We start from the raw sequence: 25,021 nt of genomic DNA, 5'->3' as shown, positions 1-25,021 counted from the left end.
TGAGAGGGTTGCTGATGGGAATGCAGGTCCGAGATTTGCATTTCCTGAATTTGGCTCCTTCTCTGAACAATTCTTTAATCTGAAGATGAAAATATTTCTTTTTACTGTTTCTGCCTTTGCCTCTGCAGCCAGTCTGTAGACAGCCCTATCTTAAACACAGACGCGGAAATGTAGTATTTAGCATCAAATGAAAGAGGTACTTATAAAATTGCATTTTTATTCGAAATATTCCAATCTCCCTTTTCTCTTCCCTCCCCCTAGGGCCATAAAAGGAAAGTGGGGAGGGTAGAAGGAGAAGAAATAAATACAGCGAAAGCCAAATACTAAGTTCCGGGAGGAAGCAGATGCTGGGATTCAGGCAATACAGGGAAGAGTTCAGGGAGAGCCTCTCGAGCTCAACCCCACCACCACCACCACCTTTGCTGGCGGCCTGAGTGAGCCCTAGTCCCTTCCGAACTGTTCTTGCTCACGGTGGCGATTTTAGGAGCAGTATTTTCCTCCTGGCGCGATAATGGACTGCGAAGCACACGTGGAGGAGTCCAACTACTCCTGGAAAGTGCTCCATGCAGTTGACGATTCCCCGGGTTAAGGCGTGGGCTGGTCCGTTTGACCAGAGAAGGGAGCGCAAGAGAGGACCGCCCTGCTTTATCCCCGAGCTGGGTCGCGTGGCCACCTGTGCTCCCCCCGCGCGCCTCGGGCCCCGCTGCCTTTGTTTCTCCGGCTTACAGCACTCCGCAGCCTCTGAGCCCTCAACTTGCCTCGGAGGCAGCTGGGAACCAGAGAGCGCAGTGAGCCCACGGCACAGCGTTTTCCAGAGCTGCCGCCGCCAGGAGTCCAAGCCGCCTTCCCTAAGAATTCGCGGTGCTCCCGGGCGAGCCGCCTGCACAGACTCCACTCGGAAGCCGGCTCCAAAGACTGCAAGGCCGTCGCGGACTGCCCCGCCAACCCGCCTCCGCCTGAATTCCATGCAGACCCCCATCTTCGGCTAAAGAACCCTCTGAACACGGATATTATTCAGAATAAAAACTTTATTATTTTGTTTTGTTTCTCAGAACGTGAGCAGCACGGAATGTAGAACTCTGAAAACATTTAGTATATTTTTCGCGTTTACAGATTTTTCTTTCAGTTTCGCCGGATGTTACAAACCTAAATCACTGTTTTCAAAATCTGGATCCTCTCTGGTTTTATTGCATCATTACCTTTTTATAAAGGAATTATATTTCCCTTTCAAATATTTTTTTCTATGTGCGCCAATACACCATTGAACAAAAGGCCCAAGAAACCTTCTGAACAATCAGGGTACAGAATTTCTTTAATATAAATAGGAACGGATGGGGATAAATAATATTTAAAACTTAGATTATTCAATGCTTGCAAAAAAAATATAAATAAATCTGACTGTTCACCAGTATACACACACGGAGAGACGTACACTTAGTTATCCTTGCACAGGGAGCCCCTGTTTCAAAGCGCCTTTGATTTTTTTCTCGCTAAGAAGTGCAATTAAAAAAAACAAACAAAAAAATTAATCGCTTCCCCTCGGGAGCCATAATGTACGAACAAATTCACATTGAAGAACTCAGCTAGAAAATTTGTTCATATACCCTGTTTCTGATCAAAGACTGGAGAAGGTAAAGGGTGCAGGGCCAGCAGCCGAGCTAGGGAAGGGAGGAGATAAATATCGCTATTGATACTGACAGCCATTCCAGCAACCAAGATTGCTACGTCACATAAACTATAAAAACGCGTTACCAAAGAAAACAAAACGGGGCGGGAGGAATCGAAAAGGGGGGGGCGGAGAGGGAAAGGGAGGGACAGGAAGAACTTTAAACCAAAAAAAAAAAAAAAAGTAACCGAAGAAAAAACGTCGGGGGTACTCTCCTGGTGTGCAGCCCCGAGCCCATCATCACAGGTGGGTGAGCTTGGGCGCTTCCTGAATTCTTCCCTGAGAAGGATGGTGGGCGGTAAGGTCCGTGTAGGTGGGATGTGGCTCCCCTGGTCCAGTACTGTGGTGGTGGCCGCTACTCAGCGGCCCGGCGCTTGGGTAGTCCATGGTGGCCGAGGCAGCGTGGGGGAGGTGAGTCAGGCCAAAGAGGGCCGGACCGGAGTTGTTCATGGGCTCCACATAGCTGCCCCCCACGAAGACGGGGCTTCCCTGTAAGTGCGGAGTCCCATAGCTGCCGTTGCCCTGCAGGCCATGAGCGTGCGGGTCATAGTCAGGGGTGCCCCCCACGCCCGCCCCCGCCGCAGTGTACCGCTTCTGTGGGGGTGGCGGGGGCGCGCAGCTGGGCAGGGGCGCGGGATAGGAGGCAGGGGGCAGCCCATAGGCGCCTTGGTGGGGCTTGGAGAAGGGCGGGGGCGACTGGGGCTCATACGGGACGCTGTTGACCAGCGAATGCATAGAGTTCAGATAGCCGCCAGCGCCCGGAGGCCCCGGGCTGCGGCTAGGGGACTGGCCCCCAGATGATGTCAGCATTCCCTTGCCCTTCTGATCCTTCTTGTACTTCATGCGGCGGTTCTGGAACCAGATCTTGATCTGGCGCTCAGTGAGGTTCAGCAGGTTAGCCATCTCCACGCGGCGCGGCCGACACAGGTATCGGTTGAAGTGGAACTCCTTCTCCAGCTCCACCAGCTGCGCACTAGTGTAGGCCGTGCGGGCCCGCTTGGATGACGCCTGCCCGGGTGGGCTCTTGTCTCCCGCACAGCTCTCACCTACCAGGACAGAAGAGAGAGGAAGGGGTCAGGGGATGTTCACAGCCCAGCCCCTCTATCCTACATCCCCAGTAATCTCGCCAGTTGTCAGAGCTCAGTGTGGGGGAGATGTAGAAGGTGTTGCCTCTCTTCTAGTAGGGGCAATAGTGTGAGTAGCCAGCCCTTCAGCCAAGCAGCAAATCACAGACCAAAGAGAAGGGACTGAAAAGCAGAATCCCCAAACTGCTCTTCTGTTCTGTATTTCCTTTCTGGAGTTATCACTTTGCCTTATTTTCTATGAGACTACAAGCTCCCTGTGGGCAGGTCACCATCTTCATTTCCTTCATGTTAACCAGAATGTGGGACATCTACCTAGACTCAATAAACTTTCACTTCCTCCTTCACTATCTGCTTATCTATATCTACCCAGAGGAGATGTGCAGTGTGGAAAACCCAAACTGGAAGGAAGGACTTCTTTGTCCAAAGGAAGAGTTCCATCCCATTGAGGATGTCCTTCTCTATTAGGGAGGTCCAGCTCCCTAATGCCAGACCCTTTAAGGGTTGCCCAGGCCATCAAGCAGCCTGGTCCACCTTGCCCATTAACGTTGGTACCTCTCCTTTCTGCCCCCTCCCCCCCCCCCAAATTGGCTCTGAAGGGCCCAGATGTTTGGATTCAGGATGGAACACCAGTCACTGGAGAAGGCAAGAACAAAGGTAACCAAGATGCTGGGAAACTTAAGGCCAGCGTCTTTCCCCCACTAGAGAGTCTGGTTCCAAGAGATCCATGTGGTTCCCATTAGGATGACTAGCCTGCATCCCCTCCCTAGGAGATTGTGGACTCCTTTCATTGTACTAAGTCTGAGAAAGGTCTTCCCAGAGGTAAAGCAGCCACTCCATCTGCTGGAGCAAAAATAGCCTCTGATTATAGGCAAACCATTGATTTTGACTTGGGGGTTAAGGTACTGGGAGGGGTCACTGTCTCATTAGAATGGAGAAGCTCTTCTAAAAAGAGAGACAATGGAACTCAGATTGGTTCTGACTAAAAGTCTAACTCCAAGAGTGGAACAAGAAGTGATCCTAGAATGTATGTGTGTGAAGATTTCTGAATAAAACATTTTTTAAAAATAAGGAAGAAGGGATCCTAACCTCACTGGCCCCCACTAGCCCTTGGAGAGACCAGAGAGACACCTATCAAGCCCTTCTCTGGCGTTTCTGGCCCACAGAGACTTGGCACCTCTCTAATTGCAAAGACCCTGTGAATCTCTTGAGGCTGGCAGTGAATTCCAAGAAAGGCTCCAGTACTCCCAGTGCTGGCTGTAGCTGGAGATAGCTTGGGGGAGCCTGAGACCAGGCTAGGGGACCCTCCTCCAGAAGGCACCCCTTTACCTGAGCTGGAGCCGCTGGTTTTCTGCTTTGTGTTTTGCCGCGACTCTTTCATCCAGGGGAAGATTTGTTTGGCCACGGTGGGCGAGTTGAGCAGGGGGCTCTTGGCAGCGCTGGTGGGGGCGGGATTGCTGCTGGTATTCTGAGGTGGGGAGACCGAAGATGGGGGCGGGGGAGCGGCAGGGGTGGGAGCTGGGGGCTGTGGCTGGGGTTGCAGTGGCTGTGGGGCAGGGGGTGCGGTCTGGGACGGCGGTGGGGGCAGAGGCGGCTCGCCCAGGCCTGTGGGCTGGCTGGGTGGGCCCCCGCTTAGGGTGCGCAAACACCCTTCACTCAACTCGTGCACCTTAGGGTGGCCCCCACCGCTGGCGGGTGACTGGAGTGAGCAGGCAGGTCGATGGTACTCGCTGTCGATGCCCAGAGCAGCGGATGCCGGGTACGGCTGCTGACTGGCATTATAAGCGAACCCGTTGGCTGCCTGGTAGGGGTAGCCACCGTAGATCGCCGAACTGTCGTAGTAGGTCGCTTTTTGCATCGCGTTGTTTCAAGATCTTGATCGCACACTCTGACAGGGGCTTGACACCCGTGAGGGCGCACATTGGCACGCCCCCGCGGTCACGTGACGCTCCGCCGCCAATGGCCGCCCAGCGCAGACCTGGGGGGGCGAGAAGCGCAGCGCGGTGAGGGCTCCGCGCAAATCCATCTTACTCTCAATAGCTAAGTGACATGAAAGCCATAAAAGAAAAAGTGGTCAGCAATATTGAGCAGCACGACTTGGCCTCGGGCGCAGGGAGCCGCGCTATAAAAAGCCGCTGGAATTTACTGGCAGCTACAAATATTTGCTTAACTCGCGTCTGGAGTTGGGGGGTTTTCCGGGGAGTGAGAAAGAGAGTGAGTGAGGGCTGCAAGAAGGGCCTCGGGAGCTGGTCTAAAAGGAGAAAGACATAACAGGCCGGAAAGGAACAGGGTTGGCATACTTCTTTTTCAGGAAAGGAGGAACCTGGGGTGTGCCTTAGTCTCTGCTACTTGGCCTCGTCCAGTAAGCCCCGCAACTCCCTCCTCTCTGGTGGTCTTAGAGGAGGGTGAAGAGGCAAAGAGGGAGCCTGGATCATCAATTTTTCTCCAATCCCCACTTAGGACTTCTATTTGTCAGGAGAACTGGGTAACTTTTAGTTACCCTGAGGCAGGGTAACTTCCATTCCAGCCCCTTCTCGCACCTTCCTGTCCACCAGAGAGGTTTCCACAAAGCTTTTGCTGGCAATTGCCCTATCAGACCCTACAGGATTTCAAAAGCTGAGCTTGTTAGGCACTTAATCTACCCTTGTGCAGGGATATGACCCACTCTTCCAAATGAGCCCCTTGTGGCCAAGCAGGGAGAAAACTTTGGATGGAGCATCCTGGGGTTGGGGGGGGTTGGCAGGGAGGATCAATTACAACCCCCCTCTAACAAATCACCATTCAGATCCAGGACAGTTCATTACTCCTTTCCTCTTTCTACTTCTTGGGTACCTCCTGGTAAGCAACCCTGGCCTCTATTCCCAACTACAGAAGGCTCTCAGACCCTCTTGCCTTGCAGAGGTGCTGTATTCAAGGCAACTATCAAATTCTACCTGTTAAAACATGATGGATTGGGGGGGGGTGGGGGAAGACACCAGGAACCTGAAAAACCAGCGTTCATCTCCATGACCACGGCTTGAACTCTCCTTCCAACTTAACGATAATAGGTTCTGTCTTAGAAACTGCAATGTAATTTGATGTATGGGGGTCATTTGGCTCCAGACGAGGAATGGAAGCACAAGCCATAAAATCCTGCCAGATTTCCCTGATCTTAGTGTGCTGTTGGTGTTGTTGATATTGTTCACTTGGCCTATTTACCTGCTTCAGAAACAGCAAGTAAATGATAACCCTGAAAATCTAAAAAGCAATTGGAAGGCTTTCTCAACCCTCTTTTATTCAGAAAGCAGCTTAGAGAAGTAAATCCATATTGCCCTTTTGTCTTCAACATTTGCATGGCCAACCTCTGATTCTCAGCTTACAAAAGTTCCATGTGGGTTTCACATATAAACACACACACAAATACTCTCTCAGAATGTTAGTCCCTCTGGCCATTTAGCAAAATTATAATGACAAGTTCATGAAGAAAATGGTTTACACTTCATACCCGAAACTATATGTATTTGAGTCCTAGAGTTATTCATGTTTTCAAAGAAATAGCAGGCACTTTGTTTGCTATAAAAATAATGTAATCATACCTACCAATGGATAATTATAATTTTGTTTTTAGTAATGAACTTCTTTGGATTTCATTATTAAGCCAGCAATCTGACCAACATCTGGGAAGCAGGCACAATTAATTTTCCAGATCCTCAATTAAAAATTACAGCATCCCTTATCCGGAGTTATTGTGCATGATCTTGAGCCCTGGAGTATTGTTTTTCTTTTGGAAATAGATAGGAAGCTCTATATACCATGATCAAAACCAAATAAAGGATAAAATTAAATTTCAAAACTGGATAGTAATTTAATGTCTCAATTTCCTGTTCTTTCATTGAAAACAGTTCCTATTGCATTTGGCAGTGCTAATTTATAAATTTTATAGATACTGGGCTTGTGTAAAATAAAACATCAGGTTAAGAAAATTACCCAAGACACTTGAACAGAAAGATATTAGATAAAACAAAAATTAAATTGATTTTGAATGGCCAATATTTCAAGTGACTTGCTAATCCACTATTACAAAATACACTGCTTGCTGCTTATTTAACTTAAGCCTTTTCATCAAGTTGGGTATTATCTTTTAAAAAAATAACAAAAACACCTTTTAAAAACGAACAGCATACAGGCAACCCCCAAAACTTAAAATATTAATTGCTCTCTTAGAAGCCAACCTAAGTCTTTCCTATTGTTTAAGGTCAGCAGACAACCACCTTGGGCCCACACAAACCCAGTCCCCAAAGTTTGCAACCTAGCAAAGAAGTTGGAGATCTGCCAACCAAGAAACTTTGCTTTGTACTCCCAAGCAAAGGCTGGAGTTAAGATTCCTCCCCAAAGATCAGTTTCTAGACAATAACCCCCAGGTGCAAGGACTGAGCGAGAACTGTGGAAGCTAAATTGAGTGCAGGAAGACAGCCCTATTGTCTCTCTCCAAAGATCTGCCCAAATTCAATTCTTTTTTTCAGACCCGGCTCCCTCTTTCCTCTCCCTTTTCTTCCCCAGCCTGCCCTCACCCCGAGTTAGAGAGGGAACGTCGGATAAGAGTCCCTACATCCTCTTGCCCTCCCCTCCCACCCTCCCCAACCCAGAAAAGTTGGGCTAAGGGAGAGGGAAGGAGTGGGGGCGGGGATGGGAAAGCGGCCTGAACTCGAAGTGTAAGGGTATATCAGTCACTGCCGGGAAGGAAGCTCCGGCTTGTGAACTCTTCTTGAACCGAGATTTAAGTCTGCAGCCATAAATCACCGAGACGTAAACTCCGCCATTCAGCGCTGGAGCGGCCGGTTGTGGCCCTGCTTACCTTAACTTCTGACGAGCGCAGCGAGCGCAGGCTGGGGCTTGAGCTCCAGCCCCCAGCCCGGCTCCGCAGCCCGGCCGGGTCCCTTCGGCGCGGGATGGGCACCGACCCTCAGCATCAGCCGAGACGTCGGGCGGGAGGGAGACCCCGAGGACCGGACGCCGCCGCGCAGAGCGTGGCCGCCTGGCTGCTCCGGCACGGCTAGCCCAGGGCGGACTGGGGCGGCTTGGACCCCCCCTCCCACCCACCCCACCCACCCACCCCTCCCCCACACCCCCGCCTCCTGCCCTTCCCGAGGGCAGCAGCCGCGGCCCGGAGATAAGCGCTAGCACGGCGCGGGGCTCTGCCTAAGCTAGTGGCACCGACTTGGGTACGTTTCTTATGAATATTACACGCGGAGCAGCGTCTGGTCGGGGGTGGCGGAGGGGGGTGCTGGGGGCGGGCGGGAAGGGAGGCCAAGGCGGCTGGGGAAGCGCGGGCCGGCGTGGGGGCTGGGGGCTGAGGCGAGGGGAGGGGCAGAGGCGAGAGAGGGAGCTCCGGGATGGCGGGAGGAGGGCAGTTTCCCCCACCCCCCAACGCCCTCCCTCTCCTCTCTCATAGGCGTCTCTAAAGTCCAGGAAAATTATGCTAATGAGAACAAACGGCTCTCACAAAGGGGCTCTCTTGCCGGGCTCTATTTCTTAGGAATCCGTTTGAGAAACCTCCTAACCTTCTGTGCCCTGGCCATTTCCAGTTAGGGGATGAGGGGAAAGAGAACGAGGGGAGAGAGAACGAGGAGAAGGGAGTTCCCCAGACTTTGGGCAGTTAACTTTGCCTGCTACCCCTAATCCAGGCACCCCAAAGCCAGTGTTTGGGAAACTAGGATATGGCCTCATTTCTTCAGAGTCCTCTCCAGGGGCCAATTGGGCTGTCTTTGGTTATGTTTTTAGGCATAAACCATTGAAGTTGTGGCAGCCAAGAGGAAGGCGGCCTGGGGACGATGCATATTAGTCCAGGCAGTGACACGGAGCCCTCTGGGCAGGGTTACAACTAGGATGCCTGGGAACATGGGTCTCCAGCCTCATGTGCCCATTTCACACCACAGACATGAAGCTCACTCACAGGGAAGACAGAAAAATCTAAATCCAACCCAAACCTACATCCATCACCTATTTTTTTTCCGAATTGGTGGGGTGGGAGGACACCGAGCTAAGCAAAGGACAGATCCGAGTTTGCATGTGATTTGCCACAACTTTAAGGAAGATGAGAATTGACCAGTGGTATTTTCCCTTTAAAATCTATATTCCCCCCCCTAAAAAAAAAAAACCCAGCCATTATAAATTACTTTTTAAATCACCTTTCCTGCACTTGTTTCAAAGTAAGTCTTTTGGATTTCAGCAGAGAGGCAGGAAGCCAGGACACCGGACGGTCTGCATACCAGGAGACCCTAATCTTGAAGTTTGATCCCCACTTTCTTTTCCCCTTTAAAACTTCCCTCAGCTCCCCAGGTTCAGAAGTGAATTCTGCAAGGATATGTGTGGCAAAAAAATAAAGAGAAATGGAACTTGAATGCAATTCCAAGGTGTGAGCGGCAGGTCCTTCTCAAAAGAAAGTGTTAAAAATATAAGTAGTATGTTTAAACTGTCAGGGAGCCAAAGTGTCACCTTAGAGTAAAAACAAAGCCAGGGGAAAAGGGAGAAATCAAAAAGCACTCCGGGCCAGGGTGGCCTCATGCATACCAATGGTTTTTGTCATTTATGGCTAGGCAAGATTTATGACTCGGCGCCCCAAAGCTGTAAACAGAGCACAAAACAGCAAACACTTGCTCCTTATGGCATATTGCAGTGACACAACATGAAAGGGGTAGCCAGGACGAGTAGGAGGCCAGAGCGGGCCACAAAAAAATCCGCTCGCCGGCATTTTCTCTTCAAACCAGCCCAGTCGGATATGGCATTTGAAGAAAGAAGGCGTGGGTCAATAATCAACCCATACTTTCTCCTACAAACTGCTGACACGTCTCTTGCCGCGTTCTCAACTAAGCCAGCTGCAGGGAAGGCCAGCCTGCCCGTGAGAACTTGCCCAGGGAGGGAACGATACCAGCCGAGAGTCTCGAGAGCGCCTGACTGAGGGCCGGGAATCCCGGGGCACACACCTTTCCAACGGGGAAAAAGACTACGCAGGGCAAAACGTGGAGGCTGGACCGGCCCAGCCCCGGGAGCAAAGGGGACTTGGGGAAGGAGCTTGGACCAGGTCCTCCATCCACCCCAGAGTAGGTGGCCTCTGGGCCACTGACCCCAGCAGGACAGAAGTGGGGCTCGAGAACTTCAATACTAGGGTCTGGCCTCCTGGCAAACAGACTGTTGGGTGGCCCAGCCTCCCGCCTCTCTGCTGAAATCCAAAGACTTGCTTTGGAGCAAACACAGAGGAAGTGATTTGAAAAGTAAAAATTTATAATGGCTGTACTTTTGTTTTGGTTTCATTTGGTTGTTTTTGTTTGCTTGTTTGTTTTGTTTTTTGGGTGGTTTTTTTTTTTTTTTTTTTTTTTTGGTATAGTTTTTAAAGGGGAAATAGAACCAGCTAATTCCCACTGCCAGAAATCCACCAAAGCCTCCTCGGCGCTCTGTCCTTCCTAGGCAAATCCCACAGCTATTCTCCCGGCTCCGCCAAAGCCACCATGATTTTCTTTGCTGAGAGGACCCCTTGACTCCTCAGATTCCCATATCTCTGCACTTCCCGATCTCTCACCAATAAGGATTTGAAGGAAACCTGCTCTCAGCCCTACAAGAATATGTGGATCAGCAAACGTGCAGGGTTAGGTTTTTATCATAAACGTGAAAATGTCTGGGAGGGCCTCCTGCTGCTCCGAGACTTTCTCTGCAACCAGGGAGGAAGGTGAGAAATAACTGTTTGTCAATTAGAGGCATGGAAATCCCAGAATGGGGAGAACAATTTTTGAGGAAATATATTTGCCTGTGAGGATGAGGCCGACATTTTGAGGGCAGAAAAGGACCAGCCTTTTTCATAGCTATAATTTAGCTGTAATGGGGTGGGGCTTTAGCTCTTTCATGCAAGGAAAAACCAACTAGCCCTCTATAAATATGACTACTGCCTTCTCACTGTGCATGCTTTTATGCAGAAGCAGCTCAGAAGAGTTCACGTTAGATATTTATTCTGCTTGCTGACACTGAAGCGACAATAAAAAGATGCCTCTAACAAACCTCTACTCCGGTTTTGATTCTTTCTAGTGAAGCTATATTATTTATGAGTCTTTAACTGGGTCAAAAATGCGCCAGAACTGGGTCATAAATCATATGAAATGCTGACAAGTAATTGAACAGCAATTAAAGCTTACATTTTATTTCCAAGGGGTGTTTTAGAGCACTTGAAATGGTCTCAGTTAAATACGGTTACCGCCAAGGACCGCGGCAAGGAAGGGTAAAAGCGGCCGGCCGTTCCGTTCTGGGGAAGCAATCCCGCTCAAGTAGGGGAAGACTGATATTTTATTTTTTCAAGTACAGAAGGAAATAAGGTTAAAAAAAATTGTCACATTTGGGCAAATCCAAATCCAACGCCTTGTAGCCCCTTTCCAAGGTGCGGAGGGAAGCAGAGTTTCCTTCACCTTCCCAGGGAGTTTCCACCCTTCCCACGGGTGCGGGGGTCCCGAAAGCCCAATTAGCTCGGGCTTTCCCACTAATTTGGAAGCACATAGTTTAACTCTCATCTGACTCCATCCGGGGTACAGCACCGTTTCTAGGGCATTGAAGCCAAAGAAATGTCTATCGCCAAAACCAGCCGTGGGGTCTTGCTCTCCCTGCGGATCCTACCTCCGGATTTCGCTCCAGCCCGGTGTGCACCAGCCAGTCCTCCAACTATCCAAACCGGCTGGAAGCTTATGGAGGTGGGGGGCAGGGGTAGCAGGCCGGGAGCACAGATGAAGCCTGATATCCCAAACCTAGTCTCTGCTCTCTCCTTCCTCTGTCTCCCAAATGCTAGAATAAGCGAACCTCCAAGCATCCAGCAGGTTTTCCACTTCCCATCCCGCAGCCTTTCCTAGATCTGAGCTGCCCTTCTCCACCCCTCCCTAGGCAGATCTTCTTAGAGAAACAATGGTGCGCCCTCTGAGTCAGGCGGCTACTTCAGTCCCGGGTGTAGGGAAGCAAGCCCTGCAACCCAACACTGGACAAAGTGACCCAAAGCAACATCAATAAAATGGCAGTACATCTGCACACTCATCGATTTCCCTCTCCCAGCTCCTCCAGCTACCCAGGTCAGCCCTAACCCTCTGTGCGGGCCAGCAAACATGCCAACCTAGGAGAGATTCCCCTTCTCGCCGCTCAGCCCCCATTCCCACCAGGCGCTAGCATGGGCTACTTCGGGACCATCCCTCCCCTAGGGTCAACTCCTGCCTGGGATTCAAGACCTGCTCCACTTCAGTGGACAAAGCCACCCACACTAGAGGCGCCTAGCCCACCTAGTAGCCCCCAAGTGCCTCCTCCTTACACCCCACATTTTCCAGGGAATTAAACTCAAGAATCTTAGGTGCTACTGGGGATCTTTCACATGGTTTCTGTTCTAAAATGAGAAACAAAGGAAGAAGGGGCTGAGGGTCCTGTCCACAAGCCTGGGTCTCCTTGCCTGACCTTTGTCTCTCACAGCCATAATTCACTCTAGATATGCACAATCAGCGGAAATACCTTAAAATAAATTCCATCCTCCTGGTGTGGCTTCTTGTCCCATCGGCTAGCTTGGCCAGAACCGCTCCATACGTGGCGAAAAACTGCAACCCGCTCGGAGAGCGCTCTCCGGAGAAGGGAAAGGAGAAAGAGGAGGTGGGTGCGTGGGGGGGGGGGGGCGCGGTAAGCTCTCGCTCTGTAGAGAATCTAGAAAAACGTAATCACAGGCGAAGCCCTCCCGGGTCTCCGCTCCAAATGCCACAATAATGCGCTGTATTATGTGCTCACGTGGTCATACGTCAACTTAAATCCTTTTATTTGAAATAGGGAATCACTGAAGGAACTAGGTTTCCAAACAGAACATTTAGTTTTGGGGGTTGGGAGGTGCGGGACCTTGACCAGCAGTTGGGAAGAGTTTTGTCTCTGGCAGTTCGAAGCTGGGGTCCTGTCCCCTCCCCCACCTCAGGCTTGCCACACCAAATTACTTATCTCCACTTATTTCTTTACATACACTCCAAACACAACACAAGGGAATAGCAATACTGCCTGTATTCTTAGCGTCTATTTAACGTTCCTTACAGCCTCCCACTGAGGGTTAAGCTGAGCCCAGCACACCCAAACACCCCGTCTCCCCTGGCTGACTGGCCCGCACATCAAAGGGCAAGGGTCAGGCCCCATTTCTGTAAGAAAACTCAGAAATGACTGGCCTGATCAGCAGCCGCTCTCATGGTCTGCCATTGTATAGGTTTGCTGACACCCACGCCATACACCACAGCCACTGAAGAAACCAAAAAGGCCCATAATTACCTGACAAAAGGCTGAAACACCTCCTCCAAGTCCAGTTAGTTTTGGCTGATGGGAGTCCACAAGGCAGAACATGCCTGGCTCTAGAGTGGTGGGTCAGGATTTTACAAAACTGGAGGAACCCAGTACCCTGGCCAAATCTGCACTTACTGCATTTCCTCAGTGCATAGCTGAGTGATACATGAAATTACAGGTTTCTAAAGCTGAAAAACGTAAGAGGAAATTATCTAATTGTCTCTATAAGAGAAAAAAATCAAACCTCACTCACGTCCCTTCAGTTAACCTACAAGGCAACCCAGGACCCTCTCTGAAGGCAGGTCTGTCGGCCCTCTCCTAAGACAACCCCATGTCCACCAGGAGAAATTGAACTGGACCAACTCTCCTCAGGATGAACCTAACTCAAATAAATAAGTTCTCTCTCTCTCTCTCTCTCTCTCTCTCTCAGGTCCCAACCCTACTTTTGCCTCCTGCTTCATGACATTGGCCCTTGATTTCACCACTTCATCACATCACAAGTTGCCTAAAGTGTTCGTCTTTTTAGGCCTTAGTTTCAGAACTTTGGGAGTACTCTGAGGCCCATGAAATTCCCCTGCCATATTCTTTTATTCTTCTAGAGTGGGTCTTCAGCTGGCTATGGCTGTCTATGTGTGAAGACTCACTTGTAGCAGCTGCAGGAGACTGTGCATGAATCCTTCCTTCTTTCCTCCCCTGCAGAGGAACAGAAGGGGACTGATGAGAATATAAGCCCCTCAGTAAGGGGCCTAGGTCATGGGGGTGTCCAAATCAGAAGGACAATAAAAGAGGAGGAGACTTAAACCCTTGGAAGTGAGCCCTGGCCTAAGCTGGTGGCAGTATTCCAATAAGGTCTGTCTATGGCATAGCTGGGAGAGGACCTCTGTGTGAACTTTTCCAGCTCTGACTTGAGTCATAGGCCCTCCACTTCAACCACAAGATGGAAAGGGCAAATACAAAGTGAAAATCAGGATTGGAGGGATAGGGGACAGGATTCAAAGACTGATTCCAGAAGCACTCTCCTTTCTCCACTCATCCTTACTGTCCTCTCCTCCCACTTCCACTCCAAACCGTTCAGGGAAGAATTGCTAGAGTGGCTGGAAAACTGTCCCCTTCCCAACTAAAGTTTCTGCAAAGGCTTCAACCCAAAGATGAAAATGGTCCACCTTCAGAACTCTCAGAACAATATGGAGCAAACTCCTGAGGCCATAAATCAATGGAAAAAGCCTTTGGTAGTACTTCAGAGAAATGCCTTAACTCCAGCAAGGCCCAGTGGCAACTCAGCTCCAGCTTGGAGTCTCCTTACCACAATTAACAACTCAGTTAATGTTCCAACTGCTGTTTAACAATTAATGGCTTAGAATGGGATGAGGTGATTTGATGGAATGAGAAGGGGAAATCTGAGGAAATCAAAGGAAATTTAACTTTTGATGTGAAAATTGCTTCCTTAAGGGAGAGTTCAGGCTGGGCAAGGCTGGCCCAGGAACTAGCAGCTGAGAGTCCTCCTCCTTCACCACCCTGAAATCCATTTTCCTGGAGCAAGGCTGTGGACCTTTTAAAATTCAGTTCTAGAGAGCAAGAAGAGAGTGCGGGGAAACCCAGCTGCCAGTCCCCCTCTACTCAATTCACCAGCCGCTAGCCTTGCCAGGGCTGTGGAGACATGCTGTGGATTCAGGCCACCAGAGCCATAAGAGGGGGAAAGTTGGCTTGGAAGGAGTAGGCAACCAAGGATACAGACCTTTAGTCAATATTTGCAAAGCTGTTGGCAGATTAGATATATCTGTACTCAAACACTGCAATCTGATTTCTCTATCAAAAATACACTTAACGTTTTTCTCCCTTTAGTTAACTCTAGTGGTTTTCCTACATAGCATCACGTAAGGCTCTCTAAGCCCACTTTTTTTGTGGAGGTGATAGATCATTATTTAACATGAGATATTTCCTCTGAGTGCAACTGAAGTGTAAATGGGCTCCAAGTTCTCTGGACACATGTGGATGTGTGTATCACTTTATAACTTAGCTCCAAACTCCTGCAGCTATTTATACATGCAGGGTTTGGTTATTTTGCAGAAATGCAAATCATATATACACACTTAGTTACAAATTCCTGAAATGCTCATCTATACTTGGTATAAACAGACAGACAGTAGCTGAGAAAGTAATCCAGTTTTACCATTACTCTGTTTACTTCCTATCTGATAAAAAAAAAAAGAACTGTATCCAGAACACCATATCAGCCTTAGAGCGCCACTGAATAGCATGTTGCAATTACTTAACAACCTGCTATCTACTTGAGGAACTAATTTTAGGGAAGTTTGAAGCCTAGTGAATAGAAAACAAACTCTCAGAAAACTTTTTAAAAATAAGTAATTCCTGAAAGGACAAAGCAAACCCATTCCTTCACATTCTCCCTTTACCAAGCTTCTGAAAGCTATTCTAGCAGCTCCCTCCCCCAAATAGAAATGTAATTTATGGATCTTTTACAAGGTAATAAACCACAGTAATTACCTCCCTGCATCCCAAACTAAAAGAACAAATTAAAGCAGAACTTGAAAAGAATTTTAAGGGCTTTTCTCTTGTACCACATAGGAAAAGAAAACGCGGAGGCATAGAAAACCCGTGTTTTTCCCATGGAAAGAACTTCTATCAGTCCCAGTACAGGAAGCAAGACCCGCTGGCTCCAAAGGCCTAAATATTCGAAATACAACAACTTCCCTCATGCCAAGGAAAGGTAAAACTTTCCTCATGGCAAGGAAAGAGAAACTGCAAGACGGCGAGACTAGTTTCCGCAACTGGGTGCTGCAAATGACGACCATTTCCGAACTCACAGCCTCGGCAGTCCCTGCATGCAGTCAACAAGGAGAGCGGCCCACGCAGCGCGCCGCGGTGGCCTCTACTTGATTTTGCCCTGCTGTTCGGTATAGTGGTTTGTTGCAGAAGGAAACAAACACACACACACCCTGACTCCTCCCGCCCCATCTCTGGCCTCTGCAACTGTCCCCTCCTGCACACCAGCGGCTTTGGAGCAGACTCTTTGTCTGCCTGAAGCCCCTCATTCGCGGGGCGTTCCCCTGAAGGGAACCCAGCTCGAAAACTCCTCCGAAGTTAAATATTGACCAGAATCTCGTTCAATAGGCTGTAGTTGCCGGGAGCCCGGGAGGGTAAACTCCTCCCCACGGCCTCGCGCAAAGTCTGGCGCAGAGAAGAGTTTTGGCACGGCACTCACCTCTAAAGATGTTTAAGTCTGAATCAGGGACTGTCTCCAACTCCCTGCGCTCGGTGAATCGCCTTTTCCAGTGTCCCGGTGCTCTGTGGACAAATAAACAGCAGAGGATTATCCGTGGCTGAAGAAAGGGAGTTGGAAGACCCGAGTTGGAAGCGCGGCGCGCCCGGGTGGCCCCTGGGGTGACGCGGGAACGGGGGAGTCGCCAGGTCGCTCGTCCATGCGTCACACTCATTGCTCGAAAGGTTCCAGTCTACGAATGACCTGAAGATGGTGATTTATTTTTTGTAAAATAAAGACACACTCCATCTCCGCATCCACACTCTTATCCTTTTTCTTTCTCTCTCTTTGGTGGGGGTGGAGTGAGGTGGGTGGTTAGGAGGGGTTTGGAGGGAGGAAAATGGGGGAGGAGGAGGAAGATGGGAAGGTGAAAGAGGCTTTGCGATTCCTCCGGACTCGCTCTGCTCGACCCGCACGGCTCTATCAACGAGCTCAGCTAAGAGAGCTCCCCGCACACCCGGACATGGGGACTGTGAACGCACGCTTTATTTTCTTTTGCTAACAAAGGGAAGCCTTGTCTGGGAGCATTCAATCACGTCTCCTGAAACCTCACTAACAGTGTTCATTTCTGTTGGCACGAAATCAGACCCCGACTCCTTTCACAGGCAGTCTTGGAAGGTTTTGTCTTCTGGTTCATTCAAGTCCTGGGTGCTCCATTTCCTGGTCCCAGTGGTCTGGCCGGACTACCGCAGTGCCCACTTGCTCAGGGCAGGCCAACTACGGCTGCTGGAAACACGGGAGGACGCAGGCACCCGACAACACCGGACCCGAACTGCCAGTCCAGTCCAATTTTCAGCAGCGCCCACAAATCGGCTCAATGCGCCCTAAGTCTGCTGCAGTCTCATCCCTCAGGATATATGCAGCCCTCTGTCGCTCTCTGACCAGCAAATGGTCATTGAGTCGTTAGCCAACTTTCTCAGGGTGGGAGGCACTGGGGAAGGGACAAAGAATTGTCCCCCAGGCTAGGCCCTGGTTTTCCAGCTCGGCTCGGACTCTGTGAGACCAACTGCTTCCACAGCACTACCCCTGCCTCCCGCACACCTTCACTCAGTCCCCAGTAACTCCCCCACCCCACCACCCCACCACCCCACACCCCGCCCCCAATCGGGCCTGCCCCAAGGAGCCCTCTGCTAGTTGTCCCGCCTCCATGCAGTCCTGCTGATAGTGCCAACAGGGAGCTACCAAATAACCGACGTTGGGGCCCCTAGCACGCTGAACAAGTGGCCGAAAACCGGCAGCTGCCCTCTGCCACCACCTCAACCCGCAGTCCACCCTAGTAGACACTTGGGGCTCAGAATCCACACAGCGCTGTTCTCCTTTATCCAGTTCAAACTTGCCCTCTGTGTCTCCTGGGGCTCTCGAGTGATCCTAAGCAAGGTGGGGGTTGGCCACCTGGCACTTCACAACTCAGCTTCTCCCCAGAAAGATCCTCTAGGCCTCCCCCTTCCCACCCCCCGGCAGCGTTTAGGAGTATTGTAATTATTATGGTTATTATTACTGTTGCTATTTCCTTATCCCCAAGTCTAATAGTCACGGCTGCAGTTCCCCATAAATCGTTCAGACTAATGAGTCACACAGAGATGCGTGCCCAGGACTCTCCTGCAATGGCCGCCGCGGCCTCCCTCTCCGCGTTTTTGGCGCTCGCTTGCTCCCTCGCTCGCCCAGCGCGGGTGATTTATGAACGCCGGGAAAATTGAACAAAGCCGCGCGCCGGTCCTGTGGTATCTCTGCTGCCTTCCCCAGTGTGAATCAGAACGTTTCCAACTGCGCATCCGTCCCACTTCATCACCAAAGCAGGATGTGACCGCAGAAAACCCAAGCCCCGACTCACGCTTCCTGGTCGCGGCGCGCTCCCGGGACCCGCAGAAACCCGGCGCAAAGAGCCCCAGGGCCCAGCGAGGGGCTGCCGGCTCCAGGCCTCCCTGTTGAAGGGCTCCTTCCTGCCTTCCTGAGGGGGTTAAAAGCCTTTGGAGATAAATCTGAGGGCGTGAGTTTTAAAAATCAAATAGGAAGTTGGGGTCTCACTTCTGAGAGATGCATTCCTGGTGAGGCCCTGACGACTCAGATCCATTCCTGACAATCCGCATTAATTATTTAATGAGTCACGTGACCCCAAAAGATTAGAATTTCAATATCTCCCTCCACTAGGCGCTACACCTTTATCTGCTGCAACCGGGTCCCTGTTTGGCTTTTTTAGTTCCTCTGGATTCGGAAGTGCGGGAGCCTTGCCAGGGTCCTGGGCGAGCGACCGCCATCGACATACTAGGGCAAGAGCCAGGCGAACGGAGAACTAGCCACTCGCGCCCTATGAGCATTGTAGACCGTGGACAGTCCACCACTCTCGCAGGCGCCCGATGGCCAGACCTTCCGGAGCCTAGCAGCCAGCTCACCTGTCTAAGCGCCCTGATTACCGCGGTTTGGTTCTCAGCAGTTGAATCAGGCAAAAACCCAACCTTCTTCCCCAACCACCACACACCTGTGGCCATCCATCTCTAGGAAGCCTAGGTGCATATTTCCATTATAGGCAGAACAGGCTTCTCAGAAGAAAGATACCTATGTATCTACCCTATGTTCAGAGAGAGACCAAAGGCTCTATTCAGCCTACCATTCATTAACATAAAGAACAGGGTGGCAAAGAGATCATTCAACTGCCTCAGTTTCTTCATCTGTAAATGGAGAGTTGGAACCAAAATGGTCTCTTTCTCCTTGGATAGTCTCTCAATCAGGAAATTCCTTTCAGCTCTAATAATCAACCCCAGAAACAGTGGGACTGGCCAGGGAAAAGCGGTGGGGGAAGGGAGGGAGGGACTTTTGCTCTATGAGTTTAGGGCCTTGAGAAGAATGCTAGAGTTCCCAGCCAGAAGTTCCAGTCTAGAAGATTTCGCAAAAGTGCCAGCAGCCTCCTTGATGCTATCAAGGTGAAAGAACACATCTCTCCCTCCACCTATTGTTTCTGGCCCAGACTCTTTGGGAGTAGAAGCAGATTTATTTTCTTGGGCCCATGCATAATATAGACAAGGGGTAAACGGATCAGCAATTGCGACTGATGAGACTATGATCCATGCAGGACCTTGTCCAGAAATACAGAGACCAGGGGAGTGCAAAGGAAGGCCTATTGCCTGAACAGAACCCACCCATTCAGAAGAGAAGCTTTAGGCTTCTATTTGTTACACTGATTCTTTGGAGTGTTTCTATTATGCAATTTTAAACAGAATTGCTGGTGTGCTTCTGTGTTGAAACTGCTGAGGGAAAGCAGTTCTTCCTGATGAGATCAGGACTGGTTGGAAGCTCAGGGGAGTAGGGACATGGAGGGGAGATGTGGTACCCACCCCAGGAGGAGGAGGCTGAGAGATGGCAGACATAGAGACACCTTGGGATGACCGCGTATACAGTCAGAGATGCCATGCAGAGGGCTGTCCCTCTTCCCAAGCCCCCCATATATCTAGGTAATCTTCCCGTGAGCCCCAGCCTGGGTATTAACTACTCTACTATGCCTGTCACAGTTGAATTCCTTCTGTAATAAAACACCAAGTATATCGTAGATTTCAACAAAACTAGGGAACAGCTCCTGTAAAGTGCCATTATTCTTCAGGGGGGAGAGTGTTAAGTACTTAATTCAAACTGTGACCATTAAAGTGTCTCCCATCCGATTTAGGTTGATTTCAGATGTTGACAAACTTTTATCTGTAGCTTGGCTCTGTGACTAGAGCAGATGAGTGTGTGTAATTGAGGGAGGGAGGGAAGGAGAAATAGAGAAAACGGAGAAGAGTATGTATAAAGCCCATTTTGGTAGAATTACAGAGCTTATACAAAATACTGTCTTTAAAGGTCAAGGGTTTGAGAGGCCAATAGGGTTTGCTTTAAAAACAACAACAACAACAACAACAATTAATGAGACAGAAAATTTGTCCTCTGGGTGAACTCTTATGGTTGCCCTAGCAAAGGGCAGACAATGCACAATTTTGGCACAGAAAATGGGGTTTTCTGAGCTGTTATAACAAGCTTCCTTAAAAGCCAGATCTGAAATGGGTAAAACATTTTTTTTAATGACCTAATCATTTAGATATTTTTGTTTTTGTTAATCTCACCAATACCTTAATAATCAAGACAGTTCAGGCAAAAATGTCATTTTGCCATGGAATATTGGGAAAACTATCTCATGCTCTCTTTTTCTTTCCTGGTAGAATATAAGAGCTAGTAAAAGAAAGTCACCGCCTTTGCCCCCCCCCCATACAATTGCCCCCAGCATGAAGCCAATGAATATCCCCACACCCTTCCTTCCTCACAAAGGAGAAATACAAGAGAGTTTACCTTAAATGATGATAATCTGCCATTTGAGGTTTTTCAGTTTGCCTCTCAATTTCCACCAAAAAGCTAGGCAGTTTTTGAGCAGACAGCCAAGATGCTGCGTCTTTGCCCGAGCCCACATTATTTGCAAGAAGATCCCTCGCTCCTCCACAGACTTTTCCCAGAGAATGCCTTTCAGAATTGCTGTTGAATTACAAAGAAGTATTTATTGTATGAGGTGATTAATGATTCCTGGGAAAATTGCTATTTTCAGCGTGATTTAATTTCATTTTACGAGTGCATGTAGTACGGGGAGCAGTTGCAGGGCTTCCAGAAATCCCTGGCACCCATTCACACCTTGTAAAATGCACTTCATGCCAGGTTTGGCCTGATTTGGGATGGCAGGTACATATTTGTTTGCGCTGAGTTTTCATGAACAGGGATAGAGGCCCCTCAGAGACTGGTATCCACCACTTTCCTCTCAGAACTGGTCCAAGACTTGTAGGTAGAGAGCTGACCATTCTAGCCTGTATCACAGGAGAGCGGGGGCAAGAGAGGCACCAGCACTGACCACTGGCTAAGTGTTTTGCCATGGAAAAATGCATTTAAAATTCATCTGTTATTGCAAAGGTGGGCGACTGCTCCACCTGACCCCATCTCTGCTAAAATTTTTACATTAACTAAAACCTGCACCCATTCAAGGGCAGATGACAGTTTTAATATTTCGGAGCTTGTGTGCATTGTTTTCTGCATCTTGTTATAAGAAGTCCCTTTATTGATGAGCAAATCTAAATCGATAAACAAATACTAGGGTCATGGATACTAAGATGGGTTCTTATTTTCTACCTTTTGAGTTTCGATCTCTAGGATTGAACAGAAAGATCTTGGCGGACTTGATGAAAGTGACTTTAGTTCAAAGTTGGGCTTTCTTCCAGCAATGATCCACCCCTATCAGGTCTACCTTGCCTGGGGTGCACTTTGGGATGTCATTGTTTGTTTATTTCCCTCAGAGGAAACTTTGGAGGATATACTGGGAAAATTCAGATTATGTTGAAAATTCTTCTTTAAGAGAGAGCAGAGGGGAGAGAGAGAGAAAAAAAAAAACAACAAGCAAACAAAAAGCTCCAAGCTGTAGTTAGTGAAGACGACCTTAAAAACAGCCAAGAAACAAAAAGCAATCTTAAACCTTTGCCCAAACTATTTTTTATCTCCAGGGAAACAGGCAGATTAAGTGTGAAGGTGCAATAAATACCAGAGGGACCATTTCTTTCCAAGTGTGCTCAGAGTTCAGTGTGCAGAACAGCTGCAGAAACTCCTGGGCCCGCAGCACTGTGCGGTTTCACCTTTCATTGCGGGGAAGGGCACGCTTCTATGCCTTACAGAGACTTGAAGCCTGAAAGCCTGGCCAAGTTTGGGAAGAAGAAGAGCCCTCTTAGAGCTCAAGAGCCTTCCTCTCCTTGGAACTTTTCCCACAGTGGGTCAAGCCTGACAAGAGTTCAGCTCAAGTTGAAAACACACACTCACACAAATTATGTGAGCAGTCGGAATCCAAGAGAATCCAACTCAAGCCATCTACCAGATTTTAATGTGCAAGGTCAATAATCTCAATCCAGAGGACTTTTAGTGGTTTTTTGCTTTTTTTTTTTTTAATGTAAAGCTTAGGAAACACACAAATCTGTGTTTTATATTTTTAATGTATTTTTTTAAAAACAGAGTTTATTCTTACCACATGGCTCTCTATATAGCCACACCACAATTTGTACAGTTGCACATGGGTCTAAATGCACTCCCCTCACACCCGAAAATGTGCCCCAAAATAAGTCCACAATATCTCTATAACAGTATTTTAAATAAATGCAAGGAAGGGAAACTAACTTGTCACATCTACCATCACGGTCTATATATTTTGAGAATTAAATAATTTTATGAGGTCCACAATGTCTGCTCATTTATTCAGTTCAATACAAGATTGTATGAGCTGCCTTAATAAGGGAGAAGGAAATACAGGAGGTGGGAAAAGGGTATGTTTTCTTCTGCTTGCAACAAATAGACATACATGTACCTGTCCCTAGTCAGCATGGTTAACTTTAACAATCTCAAGAAATTTGATGCCAAGTGGTCCTTTTCAGGTACTCAAACCTGGTAGTCTTCTTCAGGCCAGCAGGTTGTTCTACCAGCAAGCATCCTGGCCATTTATCCTTTCTTGGGTGGCAACTAGTACACACTCTTACCGGGATAATGTCTTCTTTTTTTTGTTATCCTTTTCACCAAGTCGGGTTTTGTTTTGGTGTCTGTTATGGTCCAGACTCAGAGGGGTGGATGAGGAAAGGGGGAGAAGAAGAGAAGAGAAAGGTAGGTAAGGGAGAAACTGATCTAGGTCTCCAAGAGACTATATGGAGGAGGGAATGGGTGTGGAGGCGCCAGGGTGGGGATGGGAGTGAGGGCTCTGAGTTTGTGCTTTCCCTGGAGGGCCTGCTGAGGCCGAGGCCGAGTTGGAGGAGCGCATCTTGGTGTTGGGCAGTTTGTGATCTTTCTTCCACTTCATCCTCCGGTTCTGAAACCAGATCTTGACCTGGCGTTCAGACAAGCAGAGCGTGTGGGCGATCTCGATGCGGCGCCGCCGGGTCAGGTAGCGGTTAAAGTGGAACTCCTTCTCCAGCTCCAAGACTTGCTGCCGGGTGTAGGCGGTGCGAGAGCGCTTGGGCTCCCCTCCGTTATAACTGGGGTTGACTGAACTCCCGGAATCCGGGAGAAGGCCAAGGAAGAGGGAGTGGAAGAGAAGAGAGGAAAAGGAGGAGGAGAGAGAAGGTGGGGTGGGGAAGAGCAATTGGACATCATCATTATATAATAACCTGACACCAAGTTCACGCAAGATACATAAAACGGCAAAGAAAATGTTTCACAGGCTATTGACAACGAGAAACGCCCGAGAGCCATAAAGAATGGTGCTGGGCATCGGGGCTGAAGAAAAGCTTCAAAGACACATGGCCCGAAGCCTCTGCCAGGGCAATTAAATTTATGGGGACTATAATTACTGCCCTAACAGTTTGGCGTCTCGTAAATCTCTCGATAAAGGGACCCCCGGTACAAAAGGGTTCTCACGTTGGGATCAAGAGGCTGGTGCGCACACCCACACCCCAGTGCACCCGGGCAAGATGGGGGCTCCCCTCCTGAGGCCCCCTTCCCCTCGGCCTCTCCCTCCTGACCCCGGTCCGGACCCTCGAACCCAGGCCCCAGCTCAACCTGCCCGCGCCTCCCCGCGCCTCCCCAGCGGCGCCACGTACCGGCGCTGACATGGATCTTCTTCATCCAGGGGTACACCACCGGCTCCTTGCCCTTCAGGCCCGCCGGGCTCTTGTCGGCCAGGAGCAGCGGGCACGCGGGGGCGCTGCCCCCTGCCGGGACGCCCGGAGTGGTAGGGGCCGCCTCGCAGCGCCGCTGGGGCGCAGGGGGCGCCACGCGGTGCTGCGGGGGTGGGGGCGGTGGCGGGGGCTGCCGCCCAGGCTGCAAAACATGACCCGCATGCAGGCTGAGAGCGGACCCCTTGGCGTGCGCTGGGGTCTGCTCGGGCTGCGGAGGCCGCGCGGGGCTGGCACCGCCGCGGTAGCCGTAGGGGTAGGCAGCGTCCGCAGCACTGTGCGCGGGGTAGAGCGGTGCCGCGGGGTAGGCGGGCTCGCGGGCGGCCCGCGGCGCGTAGTAGGAGGCGGGGGGCTCACGGCTGCCGCCCGCGTGGGGGAGCTGGGGCTGCGGCGGCAGGTGCTGGGCCGCGGGCGCCGGGGGCTGCTGGTAGCCGGGGCCCCCGCCCGGGCCGCCGTCTCCGCCGCCCGGGCCGCTGTGCTGCGCGTACTCCTCGAAGGGAGGGAACTTGGGCTCGATGTAGTTGGAGTTTATCAAAAACGAGCTCATGGTCATTAATTTGTGAAGTGCAAAAATACTAATTTTTCTCGCGTTGTCGTTTTTCTGGGCTTGCCGAGGCCCCTCCCCCTCCTGTTTCGCTTCCCATCCCCCCTTTCCTCTGCGCCCTTCCCCTCCCCCCGCTGTCAAGCGCCCGCCCCTCCCCCTTCCTCCCGCCACCGCCAAAGTTCTCGCCCCTCCTCTCCTGCCCCCGCGCGCGCGCGCGTTCCGCCTCGGCCTAGCGCGCGCCTCGCTCCGTGCCCCCACGTGATCCACCCCCACCAATGGACGCACGGCGCGCGCGGACCCGGATCAGGAAGCTCGCGGGTGGGTGATGGATGCTGCTGTCGGGTCCCGGGCGAGAGGAGGGAGGAGGTGTTTTGGAACCCTGTCACCCCCAAATTTGAGTCCAGCTCGGAATTCGGGGTCTGCCCCGCTGCTGGTCCTCTTGGACGCGAAGGTTGGGCCCTGTGCATGCCCTTACCCTAGCTTGAGCTTCGGGATGGCCCA

At 50.3% G+C, this 25,021-nt stretch overlaps 2 protein-coding genes across 4 annotated transcripts; both read right to left on the bottom strand.

Annotated features, from left to right (window-relative positions):
- Nucleotides 1-1,018: 1,018 nt before the first annotated feature.
- HOXA3 (homeobox A3) lies at nt 1,019-21,643 on the bottom strand. 3 transcript variants are annotated; one of them, XM_077121123.1, is made up of 4 exons: nt 20,642-21,643; nt 16,274-16,356; nt 4,078-4,726; nt 1,019-2,712 (listed from the first exon to the last, which is right to left on the bottom strand). In XM_077121123.1, exons 3-4 carry the CDS (start codon nt 4,604-4,606, stop codon nt 1,907-1,909), a joined length of 1,335 nt encoding a protein of 444 aa, XP_076977238.1. In that variant the 5' UTR covers nt 4,607-4,726; nt 16,274-16,356; nt 20,642-21,643; the 3' UTR covers nt 1,019-1,906. The 3 variants fall into 3 exon arrangements, with proteins under 3 accessions (XP_076977238.1, XP_076977230.1, XP_076977248.1); XM_077121115.1 differs by lacking the exon at nt 20,642-21,643 and adding an exon at nt 18,356-18,386; XM_077121133.1 differs by lacking the exons at nt 16,274-16,356; nt 20,642-21,643 and adding an exon at nt 7,583-7,667.
- Nucleotides 21,644-21,715: 72 nt separating this feature from the next.
- HOXA4 (homeobox A4) lies at nt 21,716-24,638 on the bottom strand. The gene is made up of 2 exons (XM_077121152.1): nt 23,902-24,638; nt 21,716-23,347 (listed from the first exon to the last, which is right to left on the bottom strand). Exons 1-2 carry the CDS (start codon nt 24,527-24,529, stop codon nt 23,007-23,009), a joined length of 969 nt encoding a protein of 322 aa, XP_076977267.1. The 5' UTR covers nt 24,530-24,638; the 3' UTR covers nt 21,716-23,006.
- Between the last annotated feature and the right edge of the window lie 383 nt (nt 24,639-25,021).

The sequence above is a fragment of the Tamandua tetradactyla genome, chromosome 1 (genome assembly GCF_023851605.1).
Source record: "Tamandua tetradactyla isolate mTamTet1 chromosome 1, mTamTet1.pri, whole genome shotgun sequence".
Lineage (NCBI taxonomy): Eukaryota > Metazoa > Chordata > Mammalia > Pilosa > Myrmecophagidae > Tamandua > Tamandua tetradactyla.
This window is presented reverse-complemented; position numbering and strand designations above follow the sequence as displayed.

What these genes read in the sequence shown, in the direction of transcription:
- HOXA3 (XM_077121123.1), bottom strand. Translation starts at nt 4,606, where the DNA reads ATGCAAAAAGCGACCTACTACGACAGTTCGGCGATCTACGGTGGCTAC. An exon ending in AACCAGCGGCTCCAGCTCAG is followed by an intron (nt 2,713 to 4,077) that starts GTAAAGGGGTGC and finishes CTGTCCTGGTAG; the next exon opens with GTGAGAGCTGTGCGGGAGAC.
- HOXA4 (XM_077121152.1), bottom strand. Translation starts at nt 24,529, where the DNA reads ATGACCATGAGCTCGTTTTTGATAAACTCCAACTACATCGAGCCCAAG. An exon ending in GAAGATCCATGTCAGCGCCG is followed by an intron (nt 23,348 to 23,901) that starts GTACGTGGCGCC and finishes CCGGGAGTTCAG; the next exon opens with TCAACCCCAGTTATAACGGA.